The sequence below is a fragment of the Spea bombifrons genome, chromosome 5, assembly GCF_027358695.1.
Source record: "Spea bombifrons isolate aSpeBom1 chromosome 5, aSpeBom1.2.pri, whole genome shotgun sequence".
Classification (NCBI taxonomy): Eukaryota; Metazoa; Chordata; class Amphibia; order Anura; family Pelobatidae; genus Spea; species Spea bombifrons.
The window spans coordinates 17,793,967-17,814,144 of NC_071091.1; the positions used below are offsets into that span (position 1 = coordinate 17,793,967).

At 38.2% G+C, this 20,178-nt stretch overlaps 1 protein-coding gene across 1 annotated transcript; it reads left to right on the forward strand.

The window, feature by feature from the left end:
* Nucleotides 1-720: 720 nt before the first annotated feature.
* SDHAF3 (succinate dehydrogenase complex assembly factor 3) lies at nucleotides 721-16,849 on the forward strand. The gene is made up of 3 exons (XM_053466280.1): nucleotides 721-771; nucleotides 1,810-2,001; nucleotides 16,632-16,849. The coding sequence occupies exons 2-3, from the start codon at nucleotides 1,822-1,824 to the stop codon at nucleotides 16,827-16,829; spliced, it is 378 nt and encodes a 125-aa protein (XP_053322255.1). The 5' UTR covers nucleotides 721-771; nucleotides 1,810-1,821; the 3' UTR covers nucleotides 16,830-16,849.
* The last annotated feature ends 3,329 nt before the right edge of the window (nucleotides 16,850-20,178 follow it).

Genomic DNA, 20,178 nt, shown 5'->3' on the forward strand with positions numbered 1-20,178 from the left:
AGAATTTCACCCGAACCGAAAATGAAATGAAATGCACTGTCCAAAAACTAAACAAAAAATGTATCCGAATCTTTTTGATCCATTTGCACAATTCTACTGGAAATTACGATGCAAGCATGGCTTATCGCCATACCTGGGAACTCTGCGGGTTTGCCAGGAGATTGCTAGGTTAAGCACCGCTTCTGCGGTTCAAGACCCGGATCCTCCAAATCACGGAAGCGGTATCGTGCAACGGCCCGTTTCCCACCCATTTAAATTGGGGAGTTTCCCGCAAATCTCAGGTACAACCCTACTATAATACCACAAAGATTTGTCTATATAATCAATGTAATAGTTAATAATTTAAATAGCATATGGTTCAGCTCATTTGCCAGGTATTTTTTCAAACATTTACGTAAATTGGCACACAGCACCAACAAGCGGGGGAACACAGAAACGCGTGTTTTGTATCATGATCAGAGCACTAATCACTAGAGACAAAACGCACCCGTACAATTATGTCGCTATGAAGAAAACATTATTGCAGCTAGTACTACTAAATTATTTTCCAAACAAAGGAGTTTTGCTTTCAACCCAGCACAAAGCAGCAGAGACAGTTATCGACAAACAATAAACACAGTGTACCCGTCTCTATTGTTCTGAAGTGAAGGGAAATTTCTATATACCCACAACAAAGATGGAGTCAATGCGACTTCCGGTGGTAAGTTCTATTTCCTAGAGCCGTTGTACAGTGTCCGGCTAAGTACAAAACTTCAGACGCCTGGATTTCTGGTAAGGGAAATTCTCTGTGTGACCTTTATAATTATTTACCAATGTGTTTAATTCGTTTTCTCTTATCAGCCATACTCGGACTGGCTGCAGTGTTTTCCCTCACTTTAGTACAGATGATATTGTCTAATAATCTTATTAATATTTGTCTGCTGTTGTCACGGCAACCTTTGCAAGTTATGTAAAATGCAAGGTCCCTTTAACCCTTTGAGCGCTGATGGGTGTCAAAGGTAGAAGTTAGGTGAGAACTTTTTAAATCCTTTTACCTGTCTCTTCAAACAAATGAAATGAAGCATGCATCACATCAAATTGTATAGGCATTTTAGTTATTGTTTTTTGTGGCGCCATCATATTCTACAGCGCTGTACAATGGGTAAACGTGACATAACAAGTAGTGCATTACATAACAACTCCACTTACAGACACAAGAGGCAAGGAGGGCCCTCAGCTTACAATCCAGAAGGCAAAAAAGGGAGGGAAAGCATTATTTCCCTGTATTTTCCAAACTAAAAAAAGTAAACATTTTTAACTAAAAATTTAATATTTTCCTTAAAAGACCTTGTCGCACCCCCAGCTTTTGTGGACTCCCAGACTCCCATGATGCTCATCATCATTACAGTCATAATAAGTGTCTAGAGGGGATGTGTGTGCGTGTATGTTTAATTTAAAAGAATATTTGTAATAATATGTATGATGACCGCTATGATTAAGTGCTGTGGGCCTGCAGCCCACCGATGTGTAAAATCTATATTGTTATCTATACTTTCATAGTTACAGTGTATGTATTCTACATGTTGCAGGGCTTCAGTTTATCAAAGATAAGATTAGCCCACATTGTGTAGGTATTTATGGATACCCAGTTTTAAAATAGAACTCCTACATTCCATTTAAATGTTCTGAAAATAGACATTTTTCACCTTTTGTGCCTTTTGCGTGCATATGCTACAAACTGAACAGTACGCACGAGCGGCGTCAATACAAGTGCATTAATGAAGATTATTATTGTGTTTGTTATGTTCTAATAATTTGATGCTTCCGCAGCTTCTGATTAAAATGTCTGGAGCCGCCAGTCATCTGTATAAAGTAAGGGCCCTTTACAAGAAGATTCTGATCCTTCACCGCCTATTGCCCCTGCACCTGAAAGCCTTGGGTGACCAGTATGTTAAAGACGAATTTAGAAGACACAAAAGTGTAAACTCTCACGAAGCCAAACTTTTTATGGAAGAGTGGGAGGTACGTTCAAAGCAGGAGCTGTCGTCTACGCAACTTTTAGCAATGTTCATTTAGTTTATCATAACTAACTGTAGTTTGTGCCCTTTGTTCTTCAGTCATTGCAATTATTTTTGAGATATTTGGTTTAAAGGGAATTTATTTTATCCCGATACTGGTCAGTGGCAAAAACTTCTTAACTAATTACTGATTATTAAGACGCTAACCACCCTCCGCATCACTGACATATAAGCAGCCACACATACCACTCTCAGCCAGACTAAGGTACACAGCATTCTCAACTAAATGCTACAAATTTGCCACAGTGCGAGCTGCCGCGTTCCTAGGACATAGATGGGAGAATGATCTGGGTCCGTTGATTTTTTTGGGTGTTACGATTTAATGTTTTTTTTTTAAAAAAAAAAATATGTAAATCCATATACAGTACCATACTTAAAAACTTTCAAAATGAAAATCACAATGGGCTGTAATTGTGTTGAATTTCCACAAGGTGGTGCTATTGACCCATCAAAGATGTTCTACAGGATACACATGTACGCGTTCAATCTAAATGACTTTTTTTCTTGTTAAATAATTACTTCTTTAGGCATTGTATTAAAAAAATATACCACGTCTCTCATGGTCACCATGACTAACACATTTGGATTATATTTTCTAAGGAGGGCAACCGTAAATAATGGATTTGCCAAGTAAACCTTATTAGAAAAGGGACCCTTTGTGATCTCAATTAGTCACATGCAAAATTGTATATAGATTTACTGCTATCCGAGTTAAGGAATGTAATGAAAACACTTCAAGTAAATAAAACGTGGCTGGTAATTTGGAAGTGTGAAATGTATCTTCTTGATTTGACTACTAAGGATTTATAGTCGATTTTATTCCATTCCTTCAACCACAAGTTTTCTAAAAGTGACTTTAATTTCTAAATGCACCTTAAAGGTGCCGTTCCACCTTCTCTGCTGAACTTTTTGTTTGGAAATATAATTAATAGCTCTGTTGAATTAAATAAATTGTCTGCCAGGAACACTTAAATCGCCATGTAATGCAAAAGCAGGCTCTGTTAGGCTGTTGCCATAGAAATCTAATATTTAATTGCTTAGCATACTAAAGAGTGCAATTATTAATATAATTCAAGCATGCTATTAGTTGAACAGGAGCTTTGAGTACGATAGGCATGAATTGTGAAAGGGATACATTTCTGATCTCTGGTTATAAAAGCTCTACATCATACCTGGTGCTTTATACATGGCTATATATATATATATATATATATATATATATATATATATATAATATAATATAACATATTACAATATATTACATGCTGAGACCAGAGCACTACAAAATCTTGTTCTATATCTAATGTTAATTTTTTACTTTTTTCCCTTGCTACTTTTCTTTAAGGCCAGCAGATGGCGCATACGGTTATTCATCAATACAAATTCTCCTATTTAGTCTAACCAAAAGGCCAAATTAAAAAACAGACTTAAACACAGCTATATGGACAAAATGTTGGGCCATTACATCAATGGCACAGCACTTGTACATCTGTGCGTGCTATTAATATGGCGTGAATAGCAAATTCTTCTAGCTACACTACCTTTTAAAAGTTTGGAGTCACTTAGAAATGTCCCTGTGTTTGTAAGAATTTTGTCCATTAAAATAGCATCAAATGGATCACAAATACAGCGTAGATGTTGTTAATATTGTAAAGGACTATTGTAGGTGGAAACGGATATGTTTTATCAACAAGCATCTCTTCTGTGTTCCAATGCCTTTAAAAATGAATCTTGGGTTAGCGAATTGATCATTAGAAAACTGTAATTCTGTTAGCACAGCTAGAAATGTCCTTTTTTTCCACAAAACCAGGTAAGCGGCCCCAAACCTTTGAGTGGTATTGTACATTTGGGAAAAACTCACCAATTCTTAGCTGCGGTTTTTTCCCAATAATTCTGCATGTGAGTGATTTCTACATACTTGCATATGGTTTCACTTGAATCAAACCTTTGTTGGTTTACTAAAGAGTTCCTAATTTGTAAAGTCTCATGGGTTCAGGGAATATACATGGCAAGTACAATAACCAAGTAATCCCACTTTCCCTTCTTCGCTGTGGTCTGTGATATTAGTGTCTAATTCTGCTAAAATAACTTATTGTATAAGATTCTGTTCTTATGTGGAATTAAGTATCTGAGTACAAACAATGTTAGCTGGATAATCTAGGTAAATTCACCATGCAATGTATTCACTCCTTTGTGTGTAAACCTTTAAGGTATCTTCGGCACTGTCAGGATAATTGCGTGTGTCAGTCTACTATTGTTGAAAGATAATTTTCATGTAGAAAGATGTATTGAGGAGGACTGGGAATATTAACCTGTCACTAAAGAGAAGACTAATTGATGTATAATATTCAAAAAAGTGTTGTTTTTACTTTTCTATTGCAAAATAAAATAACCGTGGCGTATCCTTCTGACTCCCAAATGGTAAATTAAAGTAGGGTTCCCAGATTGTTGTGAAAGTACAGCAGTGTAATGTTATCAGGACTGCATTCTAGTGCTACCTACGGATCCGCTGCATAGTAAACGTTACATATATACAGGACTGAGCATATGGACGTAGAAAAAGGAGTTCTATTTTATACCAGTGTGGTACACAACATGTATTCCTCAGCATACCTGGAAACGTTCCAAGTTTGACCTGGAGTCTCTGGGTGGCACGCTGCTTCTCTGGGTCTCTTGGTCACTTTCCTATTTCTCTGGGCAGCTATGTTTAGAATCAAACCAATCCCCTGCCCTCTTTCCTTCCACTCCCACCGTATTAAAGCCAATCTGGGGATAGCCATGCCTTTTACCTGGCTAGCCTTAACTCTGTTAGTGGTTAGTCCTGCCACCATGCAAAACCACTCCTCCAGGTGAGTGAGAGCTGTATGGGGCCTATCTTCCTAGGCTTCCAGGTATGTTCATATCTGTAGTCACTTAGCCGGGAAGCTAACGCTTTTGTTGTACTCTGCTATGGAGTCATTGGCGGATTTCCTTTCCAACAAGTCGGCGCTCAAGCCATGTATTTAGTGGAAATTATTAAGGATTTACCCCTGAGCACAACAGGACCCAAGATGCTAAAGGATAACTATCAACTGATCATCATCAAATTCCAGAGGGGCTTGGCACCACCGTGGCTCAATACATTTCTGGTATGTTTTTATAGTGTAATGATGTGGCATGGTGGATGGCATCACTAGTAACGGTTCTTGCCAGTGGTTTCAGAGGTTCAGATGGGTCACATCAGGTTTAGGATCCAGCTCCAAAGGTAGTCAGTGGTGGAAACTCCGATGGCTGTCAATCACACATACTTGCAGAAGACAGCCTGTAGTAAACAGAGGACTCAGCAGGACCAAATGAGATTTTACCACTTATCACATCACTCATCTTTTTTTTTTTTTGTTGTTGAACATTTGTAGCAACCCATGTATTACAGTAATAGATGATTATCACCCTATTCTTTTAATGTCATTGGATATTAATAAATGATATCAAGAGAAGGCTGAAAGGCACTGCCATGATTCCTTTAATTTTAATGCCATTGTTAGATAATACCATAAGAAGGTTACTATGCTGAAGATTTTTGTAGTTAGTTTAAATACATGTTTACCTTCCACTATTATTTAAAAATAAATGGGGAAGAAAGTTTATTACGTTGTAAGCTAATACAAAAAGCATTAACCCTTTGAGTGCCAGAAGTATTGAGGCACTGTTGAATAAAAAAACACCTTTAATTTCTGTTGGAACTGCAATTAGTAAAAATGCTTCAGTGTGGCATTCAGCGAGATTAGCCTGGGATCAACAGCTGTTCTTGAGCTACGAGGTTTATCACTTTCCACTAAACCCTGACCGTCCAGAGGCCAGCTGAGATATGAGAGTTGTAGCTGAGAATCATTTCGAGAGCATTAAATTGAATTATCGACAATTGTCCCTGATCCGAATCCCTGCAGTTGCAATATGGCAGGTTTCAAATATAGTTCTTTTTACTGATGTATACATATACTTAACAGACCATCTTGCTGTATGCAGAAGCTGTTGTCTTGCAGTAGGTTATACATAGTTGTAAACGATCTCTAGGGACGTATTCACAGTCTGCTAAAGAATGCAAGTGAAGACCAGGAAGCAGGTTACAGCTTTCTACTTGAGCTTCAGGTAGGATTCTAATGCTAAAGATAACGTGATAGATTATTAAACCCATCACTCAAAGCTATGAATGAAAAAAAAATCTGTGACATGTTTTATCCTTTCTCTACATGGTTTTTTTTTTTTTTAAAGAACGAAGAGAAACCTAATTTAGTGTTTTCTCAGATACTAAGTTAAGAAAGAAGTTCACAACATACCGTTATTATGAATTGATGAGAACATGGTGCATCGGTAGGGATTGCATCTGGACTCTAATCAGCCAAAATTTCAAACCGCCACCCCAAAAAAAAAGATTGCATTTTCATTTGCAAAATAATTATGGATATAAGGAGATAGAGTTTGAAACTTCAAGGGAAATTATACACTAAAAATAACTTTTTGACATAATTATCTTTATCAAAAATGCACTCCCTTATAGTAGCCTATTTGAAGTCTTTGGAATCTGTAGGTTTGGCTGAAATTAAAGTGATTAGCTTGCTAAGGGAAATGATTATTAACTGCTACCCCTTTGGCCTACTCCCAGTAAATGTAAGTATAATGTGTGGGTACCGTACATGGTGCACACGTACATCACCATCCAGATGTAGCATACCCTTACTCCAGAACAAATACTTATTTTGCTTTGTTTTGTGGATCAACCTACACCAAACCACACACAGTTAAAAAAATAAAAAAAGGCTACTTTTTATGAGATGAATATGCAATTTTTGTATTTCTTTTATTGGTTATGTGTGTTGTGGCACAGAGTTGCTCATTCATTATGTCCATGTCCTTTAAGGGTGGTGTAAGCTCCTTACACCATCAGAGGGACCTTGATGCTTATTTGAATTTCGATTACACATACTGCCACGAAATTATAAATGATCCGGTACAAGGTATATGTTGTTGTATGTTGTATGTATACAAAGTGAGTGGAACCAGAGTGCAAACTTCTGGCCCCAAAGAGCAGGACAGAAAGTCGGTAAGTATGCACAGTATGAATGAGGTGATGAGCTAAGAGACCGCAGCATTTCTTTTAGTAACTGGGTGTTACACCCAAGGGAGTATTAAAGCTTATTTGCCACTTTTCCCAAATATTACCTTTTTAAAGTTCAACACCTTAAGGCATTTGAATATTGATATAAGCAATAAATATGCATGAGAAACCCACCTTATGTGTATGCCATTGGAGCAGCAATGTTAAAGTGTGGATAATAAGACACAATGTAGGTAAGTTCCGCACATTATATATACATTGTGCTAGTGAAATCACTCGAAAATGTATAAATAGGAATGCTTTCGTCCACAAAATGGCTGCCTAGGTGCTGTGCATGCATGATTAGTCACCCAGGCTGCCTTCTGTTTGATCCCAGAATATTTGTTGGTTTTAGCCTCTATGCTGGCGTAGTGACAGCAAAAGGAAAATGCCTCCTATATACCGCATTGGCTCGATTATGGGCCTCACCCGATTATAAGCCGCACCCTTAAAGTTTGGTGCTATTTTAAAGAAAAAATACACATTAGTGGAATGGTAAAACAGTATTTTATCTAATGAACAAGAATACATGTATTTTACCATTTTTTGGTATCTATTATGTAGTTATAGGTTATATACAAACAGAAACCATACTTATAGATATGCCCCCTAGATATGCTTTATGCCCCCTAGATATGCTTTATGCCCCCTTGATATGCACTCTGCCCCCCCCAGACTTACCAATGCATCCCCAGACTCCCTGGCGCGTAGACAACCTCTGCTGCTGTTCACCACTTCCGCTGGGGCTTCCATATTGGAGCACCGGCATGACATAGCCTTCAAGTGCTCCACCACAGAAGTCCCAGGGGAAGTGCCAGCAGCAGCAGGGGATGTGTGCCTCGCGCAGACGTCCACCGGCTGCCAGAGAGGAGGATCCAGTATATCCAGTATTTCCTGGTATTTCCTAGCCAGCTGGCTAGCACTGTATATTGGTGAAACATTAAGCCCTACAATTTGACACCTTTTCATCTTTCAATGACAGAGGCACTTTAATTCCTGTTCTTTGGATCTGCATGATTATTCCTTCCCTATTAATATATCTGTCTCTTCCTCAGGAAAGGAAACTGATCAGACAATGCTTAGTGTCACGGTGAAACATATGTTTCAGTTTCGGTGACGTAAACGTTCAAAGGAAATATTTCTAAATCGATTTTAGAATTTCGAGAGTAGACGCAGAGCTTCAGTATCACACCTCAGAAAAAGTAATTTCCCCTTAATCAAGAGCATTATGAGAAACTGAAAACAAAAGCTGACAACCTTGAAGTTTCTCTGTCACGCTTGAGTCCTTTTTCTTTGCTCCATGGTAAGCTTTAGAAAAGTTATTTATATTTGACATGGTTATCAGTATCTTCAGACTTCCTTTTCCAAGGAAAAAAGTTATATACAAAGTTTTACTTTTCAACATATTTTGTGAAATCAGCATACTTTGAATTATGTTTCCCGGCACGAGTCTTAAAGCGAACCGGTCAAATAAGTAACAGCTAAACGCCAACTAACAGAGAATGTCAAGTCACACTTCTAATCAATGTCAAATAATTCACTAGATATGTTTAAACTGACTTGGGGTTGAGCCAGATGTCTATCTTGGCCCAGCTCGTAATTAGAGGAGGAGTGTGAACTGCAGAAAAGCCACTAGGCACTGGAAGCTGACACCCTTCCTTATGTCGTATTACTTGGTCATTGATGGTGTCCTTCTAGAAGCGTGTGAGGACCATGTCCCTGCCAGATGATAAACTCCATTGCTGGACTACACTTGTTATGCTAACACCATACCATCCCCAGTGATGACAAATCCCTGCACGTTTTTATTATGACCCCAATGACAGAATCCGAGCTGTGTAGGCAGAAGAACGGAAATGACATGAGCAATGTTCCCAGATATGAGTAAGTGCCCTCCGTAGCTTTCTCACCCATTTCACTCCGGAAGCCTTGGTAACGGCCTCTGTAAGTATGAAAAGCGGGATTAAAGATCCTCTTACGTATTCATCATCATATCTAGAAAAGCAAGCTTCCAATAGTATAACTGTCTGTGGTGAGTACAGGAAGCAGAGCAATGCTTCTCAAGGTGCACGGCTTTACTCCCACTTTGATTAATGCTTTTAATTGTTTTTTCCATAGGGATGGGCCTCTCTGAAGGTATATGTAACTTCTTAAACAATGAAAGGAATTGGCCATACCGATGTGATATTTTAGTCTGCAGACCTTACCGAGAGTCATTAGGATCAAAGTACTTAGAAGGAAAGAAAAATGCTACCTTTATTCTATCTATACTAATTGGGTTTTCTTTACAGACAGTTGTGTCTGGCCGACCTGATTAACTGATTTCATTATATTACGTTACTATGCAGGAATGTGATACAGTACATTCGCAGTAGTACTCCATAACAGGTTTCATTAAGATTTTTTACGCTATGGGAATAGTTCTGTTTAGCACCTTGTATTTTTAACCAGTTTGTAAAGGTCTTTCCTGTGCACTGCTCAATAATTTTAACTATAAGATGAACATAATTATATGTACTTGAAGTAGTTCCTTCGTGCTATGATTCTGTGTGATTAGAGAACTCACGGCGAAGACAAATCCCTTTTTTAAGTTCTTTCACATGGATAAAAATGCGAAAAGGATAATATGTGTTCTCTAAGTTTTATACCCAGTAGAAAACAAAGTTATATGGACTGTTAGAAGGTTATATGGACTGTCCATAAGGGTGTATTGTGGGATGAAAGGGAAACTCCTACCATTTTTATTACAATTTAAACATTGTTTTATTTTAAAACAGAACTAGTTTTAGATGGTAGAATATAATGGCTGGAGTATCCCTTTAATGGTCAAATCTCAAGACATAATGCACATAATTACAAAATTGGTGTTTAGTTATGGATCAATTAAACTTAAGTCCCCTGTTTTACAGGGCCGGCTCGTTACAATTATGTTTGTCTACCTATGTAATAATATTTATTATACCTTTGAACTTCAGACACAGTGGATGAGATTCTTACATATCAAAAATCTGAGCTACTGTAAACGACAGTGTCGCCGGCCACAGGTTCTGTATCATTTAGATTTCCTGATGTTTGCAGCAATGCATGGTGTGCCTAAAATCAAATGTATGTAATCAATTATATTCAACAGTGTATTTTACTTTTACTTTTAAGGTAAGTGGGCATTCTGTTTATTTATCTTTTGAAGTCTTACAGAGCGCTTTCGTTTGATTGCATACTGTGTTACTCACTTAGTTACCCAAGTCTGTCTTATTATAGATATATGATATACATACACACCAGGGTGTCCTGAGTGGTACCGAGTCTGATGAGGCCTGATAACCATTCTCTTAGAGGAAAGGTTCTTCGAAACAGCCATGATCGCCGTTGGTTTATTCAAGTGATGGGGTTATACTTTTAAAAGGAATGTGATTTAATTGTACTCCTTAGTAATCTGGTATCATACTGTTTCCTCCTAATTACTTTAATTGCAGTCTGGAGGATCACTTTAACACAAGATTGATTTTTTCCCCCCCTGTATGTTTTGGCCTTCACCTTTCAAATGTGCCTGGTTTACCTCAGCAATTTTGTGTGACCTTTTTCTTATTACCATATTCTCTTCACTAATTGAAACCTCCAGATAATGCAGAGTCGCTTGAATGTATTGATGGTTATTTAAAAGCTAGGTATCATCATTAAATATATCTTCTTTCAGAAGAAAAAAAACGAAATGTTTAACTCTATGATTCATTTATAAAGGTGCTGAACACTTGCTATCTCCCTTAAAGGGTCAGTCATGCCTATTTATTAGTAGTTCCAAAAGATCAACTATATACTATTGCTGTTTCAATGCTTTGTACTTTGAATAATGGAATTTGGAGAGGACAATATATATAAAATATAAATAAATAGTGTTTGTGGTGCAGTTAAATTGCAACTAATTATCACTGAACAATGCACTTTTTATACATAATCTATATCGAGCTCTCATGAATGACCTTGTGCATGATGTGATTGCATGTGGCATTTTCCACTTGTAGCTGGGTTCAGGATTATACACTAGACTTATACATTCGGGTTTGTCTGAATTTTTAATGTTTTCTGTAAGTTGTACCCAGTAGAAAACAAAGTTATATGGTTAAAGTTAAAAATGGTGGCGATTCCGGTTCCCAATTGGAGAATGTCTCTGAAAGCGCCGCCATTTTGGTGGAAGTTCACCGGTCATGTCCGAGGATCAACTTAACAAAGGGGCTTTACAGTACGCAAGTATTCTACGTACATCAGTTACTGAAATATCTTTACGGCAACGTGCTTCTGAACACAGTCAGTTATTAAGGCATACAACAAAAAAGTACTGACATTAGGAAGTACTATAGCCCTAATATTCTACTAAAAACAATGGCAATCTAGTAAATCAGCTTTGTGAAGAATTTCCTTCTCATAAAAACATACAATTGTATTTCTAAATCCTCAGGGAAATATGTTTAGCTTACACTAGCGTCTTGCACAAAGCTTCAGAAACTCAACAAAAACCTAATTTGAAGCTGTCTGAAAGCTTGTACTGCATGTCTGTGCATCTTTAGAATGCTTATTGAAACATTGTAGAATTACACTGCCCTTTGTGGTTACGCAGCATCTATATGGTGATAGGTGGATGCCTTCTATTCCAACTAGGGTTGCCACCTTTTAATTTTTTCTAGACAATCTATAAGAGGTTGTTCTTTTCCCACACATCCTAAAGATCATCTCTTCCTCCACGTGCATTCCAGTGCTGAAAACAACCAAGGTCACTTACCCAAAAGCTGCCCAGTGCCCCTGCTCAGCATTTTCTGGGAGATAGAGGTAAATCCAAGACCTGTAATTTACCTCTAATTTCTGAACTCTCATAACAAGTGAAATGTGTAGAAATGTTGAATTCCTTTGTTTGGACTCCTTCCAATACTGTACTGTGTCTCATCTGGAGAGATCATTATGGCAACCCAATGTTGGCCAATTTTTACAGGATGAATACAAATTTCACTTGTTGCTGACCAGCACATGTGGATGTTATAAGTGTCCTGGAAAATGGCTAATGTGGCCACCCTACTGTATACCTGCATCACAAATTGGTGAGCCACAAATAATGAATTATCCAGTTTACTCAAGGATTCTCTTCATTTTTATGACATTAACATTTGTGTTAATGTGTATCAACAAAGCTGCAGATGTTTTTTTTTAAGGGTAAAGGAGAGATATCTCAACAATAAAAACAACTTTCATTGGTAAAACTTGTAAGGAGCTATAGCTGGATGCTGCTAGACATATCAGTACAGACTGACTAATGTATTGCTTGCTAGTGAGGACCTCATTTTTCATACAGACTGTAAATCTCCTAAGAAATATAGGTTTCCTTACTTTATGTGCATACCAGGAATATTCTAATCGCGCTTACTCTAAGGCTGTTCAGTATTAACCATTTAATAGCCTAGCACAAAGACTAAGTAATGGTGGCAACCAAATGGCTCTCCAGAAGTCTTTATGAAAGCCACACTGTATATGAGGGGGTAATGATATTCCAAATTAAAACACCTGTATTGAATAAGTTATTTCAACTGTGACAAAATCAGCAATTGGGATACTCAGCTGTCATTAAATTTGGGTAGAATATGAAGAAACAAGTTCCAAACTGACCTGAGAATCTGCCTCTTCACCTGGAGAACCTCAGGTCTTCGGAGCAGCCCAGTGACAATTGCCTCATTGTCACCTCTGGTTTTGATAGTAGGTATGTTTTAGATGAGCTGGCTTACATTGACATTGGAAGCTTGCAAACGTGTACTGGTTTCATATTGGTTACTTTCTGTATTGGCCTAAGGAACTATACTAAGCATGAACTTTTACACGTTGCAAAGTTCTATTTGTGAATGTAACCCATTATTCTTGTAAACAACAATAATGAGTCATAACCTCAATTCTGTAGTATCCCATACACTTCTTATACTGATTTTAAAAAACCTTGAATGTTTTTGTAAGCTCCATAACACATTTGATAATCATAGCTGTATGTGGCCATACCGTCTGAATGAGGCAGGTTCTGCATCCAGCGGCTGCCCTTTGTGCGACATTATAATGCTCGCATTCACTGGCAGCCGAAGGTGTCAAGTGGGAGATTATATGTGTGTGCAGCTCTGTTGCGCCTCGCTCTTTTAAAAGCACTTGGGGTTTTCCATTTGGTTTTGACTAGTAGGGGTCTGAACTACAGGAGACATATTTGTCTGCCACGGTGTAAAATGTCAATGTCTCACAGAAAATCGAGAAAAAAAGACTAAATTACACAGATCGTTTCATTTATGTGTGGTATTTGTAAAACTGTCTGTGAAGTCTATATGTTAAAGCCTCATGGTGTTGAAACTTTGGTAACACCTCACAGAGGACAGAAAAAGTTGGGTGTGATTGATTTAAGAAAATTATAAGATTCCTTAGCGTGAGCTTTCTTGAAAAACTGAAACGCTGTAAACCTTTGAATGCCTCAGGGGCTTCCGGTCATTTTATCCGTACAATGAACAAGCCAGGATGATTGCAGACGAATAGATGCAATCATTTCTTTATCCCTTCTCCTTTTATTGCATTACATCTGTATGCTAGCTGTTTAACAGAGCTAAACTACAGCTGTGCCAGTGAGTGTGCTGTGTGCGATGTGTGGTAGCGTAATGTGTCAATGAAATTGAATATACCAAATGGACAGGTTTTGTCATTCCACACATTTGAGGGTTACAGATCTTACTTGAACTACACAAGACAAACATTTGTCCTGGTCTATCAAGGTAAGTCATGGTGTCACACACTTGACTACTAGAAGCTTGTAGGGCTTCTACTTCTCGTTGGAGACCTCAGTGGTCCCACTCATGGCACTTCTTGAGGGGGGACCAAGAAGATCTGGCTCCTCTGCAGGCTTCGGCTGACTGGGGTGGCATATCCCTTTGGGGAAATCCCAGACAATTTTCAGGACTGTCATGTCCTAAGCAAGACCCTTTGTAACTATCAGGAAACTTAATTAACCAACTAATTTCTGAATTGCTGTAAAGCTCTTGCTATACGGTTTACATCTAATTTAAAGTAAATAGTTACTTTTCCAATAAAATAAACAAACTAAATGTATGTATAATTTACATCTCACATTTATAACAATAGTTTGGGAATTTCCATGGTAACAATTCATTATTGCATTGCATAAAGAGAATGGCTGTCAGTTTAGAAGAAACAACCACCATATTCTGCAGCGAAAATCTTACTGCCCCTATTATTAAGTATTTTGTTTTGAGCACAAACATGTTTACCCCACCTCTCCACAAACAGCAGTTATTTATAAAATATGTACGAGTTTTTGGCAGCACCTCTCTCGTTGGAACAGATGGACACAGACATCATTGCATGGAATACATCTTATAAACCTCACTTCCTAAATTTGCTTCTGTCTTGAGGCATTGTCGCCTGGGGTACAGCAATAAGTATTTATTTTGGAATGCAGTGAAAAGAATAGGCTTGTTTTCAAGAACTTAACAGCAAGAACGTCACTCCCTAGAGGTTTTTTTTCAGAATTTAATATCAAAATAAAGTGTGCGACCAAATAAAAATGCTATTTAGAAACTCATCAAGTTTATTGGTATATGGGACTTAAGTTTCTATTTTACTGTTCCCAGATTATCTAATTGTGTTTCCTTTTTGTTTTAATTTGTATATTTGTTCAGGGTCTGTAGGAAACAAAAAAAAATATGTTTCACTGCAGTTTTACTTATGATCCTCGGCTATCCTACAGAGACTGAGTGTCATGATAGCTCTTTGTTGTTTAATATACAATATTTCTGACATATAAAATAACCATTCTGTGTATGCAGAAACTGTGTAACCTTGATAGGAACACCCACCAAGCTTACTATGTCTAAATGTCAGTGTAGATCAACATAGAATCACAGATTTTGGTGGCAGATGAGAGCCATTCGGCCCATCTAGTCTGCCCATTTTTATTGGTGTAAGGGATTCAAACCAGTCGTTGACGATAGTCCCATAGTGCAGTTGTTCTACAGTTGCTAAATTCCAGTCTTCTGGAACTACTTCTGCCATTAGTGATTGGTTAAATAAATTTGCCAACGGATTTGCCAGGACACTCTGGAGCTCTTTTTTTGTACCAACCCATCGATTTGTCTGTCTTTACTTTGAGTTCAAGTAGAATTTTTTCCCTCTGTAAACACATTTCACCCTATTTACCTAACAATGCTAACAAGGATCCCTCATCTTCATCTTCCTCTGTAAAAACAGAATACAATAATTTAAGTAGTAATCTAAAACTTTAATATTAGTGTGGTTCAATGCAATATTTCTCCTTTTATTAAACCACACCGATTGATCACCGGAGCCCAAAAACTCTACTAATGGAGACTTAATTTTGAGTTTTCACTTCTACCAACTGCCTAAGACACAGTTCATGTAAAGAATTTAGGACATCTCTACTTCTGACTGACCCAGATGTTTCATTTTTTAAATCTACATGAAGTCCCCCGTAATAATATCCCCTTCCATTGACATTTTAGTAATTTCTGCAACTACCAGATGGTCAAGCTCCTCTGCGTTTCCAGGGGGTCTATCAATCACACCTATGCGAACAACCACTTTGTTACCAAGTTCTAAAGTTACCCAAACTGTCTCTAGGTTCCCCGAGATGATTAACCTTTAAGATATTTAATCCTAGTAATGCAACATCCCAATGTATTTATTGTACTAGGAATCACTGAATCCCCATCACTTGTTACCAATGCAGTGAGCGCAAGGAACTTATTCCCCAAACTGAGAATTTGTTCCCATCACTTCCATGCAACTGTTTTTCAACCTAGAGTACATGTCACAACATGTTGGGGTTTAGCCTTTTCTGCATCTATACTTATCCCACAATCTGTTTTCCACCTTCCCAAAACTAAGCCCTGAACTGAACCTACTCTACTTATCCCTTTACTGCTATGTTCTCCCTCTCCGTACACTCTAATTCAAAAGCTTCCCCAACAGTATAATAGCAATGGAAAAAAAACCCCGACAGTGGTCCATACAGCCGACCTCCACCTTCATTCATTACTAGGACTGCTAGGTGAATCAATATAGGGAACAAATTAAAACATGTTAGGCAAACACTGTTAGGCAAGAGGGCACAACTTATTTTACTGTGTAATTAGACATATGAAGTGACCGTATATTTTATAGCCATACTTTTTTTTTTTTTTTGTGGTTTCCACTTGATTTTATAGAAAAATGATAAAAAAAGCAAGTTTCCCTGCTTCAGTAGAGTTTTCTGCACAACCTGCCATGAGATGAACAATGGCTTTAATTAAATGTTATTAATAGCCACACAATTAGTTGGATTCTTCACCTGTGTAGTTTATAATAATTGAAACTATAACGTGCAGCATTGCTCTGACGGTCTTTGATTTATTTTTTAGGCCTATGCAACAACGTTGTGGAAACAAGCCAAAGAGCAACGGGGGACAGAAGGTGTGCATAGATACGGAGCTCCTCTTTCAGAGCAAAAACTTAATGCTTTCCACGAAGAACAGTTGGGACAATTACTCGAGCTTATGCAAGAAGCCACCAAACCTAAACCTCAGTTTGAAGTTGATGAAAATGTTGATCCAAAGTAAAACCTTGCCACGTATTTTAAGTTTATTTTTAAAATTGTATTGCTTTTACAACAACCTTTGGGATGTGTGTGAATAATATATATATATGTGAAGGGCAATAGGATTAAATTAAAATAAACCACTATCCCAAGAACGCATTTAATATATTTAACAACAACCATTACATACATACACTGATCAGCCATACCATTATGACCAGTGGGTGGGGTATATTAGGCAGCAAGTAAACATTTTGTCCTCAAAGTTGAAGTAACAGGAAAACGGGCAAGTATAAGGATCTGAGCAACTTTGACAAGGAGCAATTTGTGATGGCTAGACGACTGGGTCGGCGCATCTCTAAAACCACAGTTCTTGTGGGGTGTTCCCGGTCTGCAGTGGTCAGTACTATCACAAGTGGTCCAAGGAAGGAAAAGCAGTAAACCAGGGTGAGGGGCCACCAATGTTCATTGATACGCGCAGGGGTGAAGGCTGTCTCGTGTGGTCAAGTCCAACAGACGAGCTACTGTAGTGCAAATTGCTGAAAAAGTTAATGCTGGTTCTGATAGAACACACAGTGCATTGCGGTTTGTTGTGTATGGGACTGGATCAGTCAGGGTGCCAATGCTGACCCCTGTCCACTGCCAAAAGCGCCTACAATGAGCTTAAGAACTGGACCACGGAGCAATGGAAGAAGGTGGCCTAGTCTGATGAATCACATTTTCTTTTACATCATGTGGATGGCCGGGTGCGTCGCTTACCTGGAGAACACATGGCACCAGGATGCATGCATGGAGGCTGCTGGTAACATCTTGTAGCCAGATACCACAGCATACCTTCAGAGGTCTAGCCCAACAGGGCGGTCTGGGATGCCTTAAAAGGCGCCTGCTGCTGGAGTTGAAGGACCAGTGGGGGAGATCATGGATCTCCCTTCAACTGGCCCAAAATAAAGGAAACGAGAGGTCTGTTCAGTGATCTGCTTTAGTGCTCCCTTGCGCTTTGTGCCAGGGATTGATGGGTGTTCATGTATAGTGTTCAACTGCGTTGGGTGGCAGTGTACGTTGTTAGAGTGAATATGTGTATGTTGGGGGGGGAGTTGTCAGTATACAATGTTTGGGTTGAGTGTCCATGTACAGTTCAGAGTGTCTGTGTTAGTGTATTTTGAGTGTATGGTGTTAGAGTGAGTGTGTGTTTATGTATAGTGTATGAGCCGGGAAGGTTATTCACAGAGTGACATGCAGGGAGAAGAGCACTGAGCAATGAAGAAACTGTACAGAGTGGGGACAGAGCAATTATTTCCTGTGCCGGGGTGTGATGCGCCCTATGTACCTGGCTCAGCTGCCCCTGCCCCTTCTTCACTACTCGATCCTGCTAGGTTTAGGAATATTGCCATCAATGTAAAAGCTGTTGGCTCTCGTCTAGTTTATGACAATTTATGACAAAGCTGGTTAACACTTTCAAGACTATGCTATTAGTACAACTGAGATGTCAGAACTGACATTAAAAAGCAAACTATTATGTGACATTTGTCATGCTATTTCACAAAAAAACTGACCTTGATATCCATTACAAAGAAGCTGTCTGCTATATGACGGTTCTAAGATTTTGCTCAGCTCATTGCTGACCACAATGTTTTTCAGACCAATACAGATAAAACCATATTTCCTGTAACTCTAAGGCTGTCAATTCATTTTTATATATACAGAAAAAGTATGTAATATGAAAAACATATTTGAGGGTGGAGGTTACGTATATCTGGACAAAATATAAATATTTGGATGTGCGTGCATTTACATGTACCCAATGTTTTTCTCCTTTGCATCTATTGTCTGCAAGGAATGCAGCGGCAACCTTTCTGTGCCGTTTAGGCAAAATGCTGTTGCACATGCATGGCTGTCATCAAAACGAGGGGGGCTTAGCAGACCTGCAGAGTCTTACATACACAATGCAATTTAGAGTAAGGCTGAGATGACTTCAATCATTTAATCACTTCTGGACTTCATGACTTACATTGATGTCATGAAAACTGTGGGATTTATGACCACATGGTATGTCATGTTCAAAAAATGCTTTAAAAACAATCGGCATAAAAACTGATGCACAGGCTCCCTCATATCCCATCGGTAATCCCCCGTCCAAAGGGTTGCATGATGAGCGGGACCAGAGAATGCTTGTGTTCGGCTTTAGAGCTTTGCAAGGTGGCCACCTGGGAGCTGCAATGTATAAGCTCATTTTCTCCCCAATCAGCCCATGATCCCCACTGCCTACAAAGGAAGGAGAGCGGTGCATTTCAGCAGGACAACTGAAAAACAAACAAAAAAATAAGACGGTTAGGCAGTATTCTGTAAAGATTATAGTTTTTGTCCAAATTAAAATAGGTAACACAAAACAGAGGTAACAATCTACAGATGCCTGTATTTTTTTTTATTTTATTTAGTTCCAAAAGTGAACGGTATATATTTACATTTGGGAATTTATATAAAGTTATGGGACTCACACGGATAGCTGGTTCTCAAGTATTTTCTGCTATGTGTATAGAATGTAAAGTCTTACAGTCTATGGCGATGGATTGTCGTTTCTTTTGATGCCAGACAGAATTGCCCCTGGTTCCTTTTTGCTAGTCAGAACTGAAAATCCTTTGAAAGTGAATAATCCCTGCTTCAGACTCTTTTCAAACTCTAAACTTTTCAAACTCTATGCAGAATCAATCTATAGTACATAATGTCAGTCCAGCTCCAGAGCCTCTGCTTGAAGGATTGCATGAGCTAACTCGTCTTATTGAAAAAGACAACAGCTATATTCTTTCCTGGTTTATTATGCGATTAATGTTTTAAAAAAATTTAGGGGGATGTATAGTGTTTTTATTTAATTTATATATTATATATATATATATATATATATATATATATATATATATATATATATAATATGTGTGTGAATAAAAAGGAGATGATTGCACAGAAGCTCAGGATCAACCATTGCACAGATGGACCTTTAAGGTATGGTTCCACCTTCTTTTTTTTTTTAGCTAAACGCAACATTAGAAGCATTATTCATAGGGCTGTTGAACACCGAGACCTTTACCACAAATAATTATTTACTTATTATTATTATTTTTTGCAGAAAATTGCAGAAAAATTTGACACAAAACCAGGTACTGATAAATTAGATCCAAACATGGGTACTATCCTAAGTCTGAACTTAGTGACAACATATCTTTCTGCATTCTACACCCTGTAGTCTTCATAGGTCACCAAATCAGGCCCATAACTGGTCAACATCTCCTCATGTGTTAGTGCCACAATTTACCTTCATTCAACCATCTGCCCAAATCTGAGCCATGTGGTTCCCAACATGGTCCTCAAGGCACACA

Bases quoted from the DNA above. Each gene is read 5' to 3' on its own strand.
- SDHAF3 (XM_053466280.1), top strand. From the start codon at position 1,822: ATGTCTGGAGCCGCCAGTCATCTGTATAAAGTAAGGGCCCTTTACAAG. The intron at 2,002-16,631 runs GTACGTTCAAAG...TTTATTTTTTAG, and splicing joins TTTTTATGGAAGAGTGGGAG to GCCTATGCAACAACGTTGTG.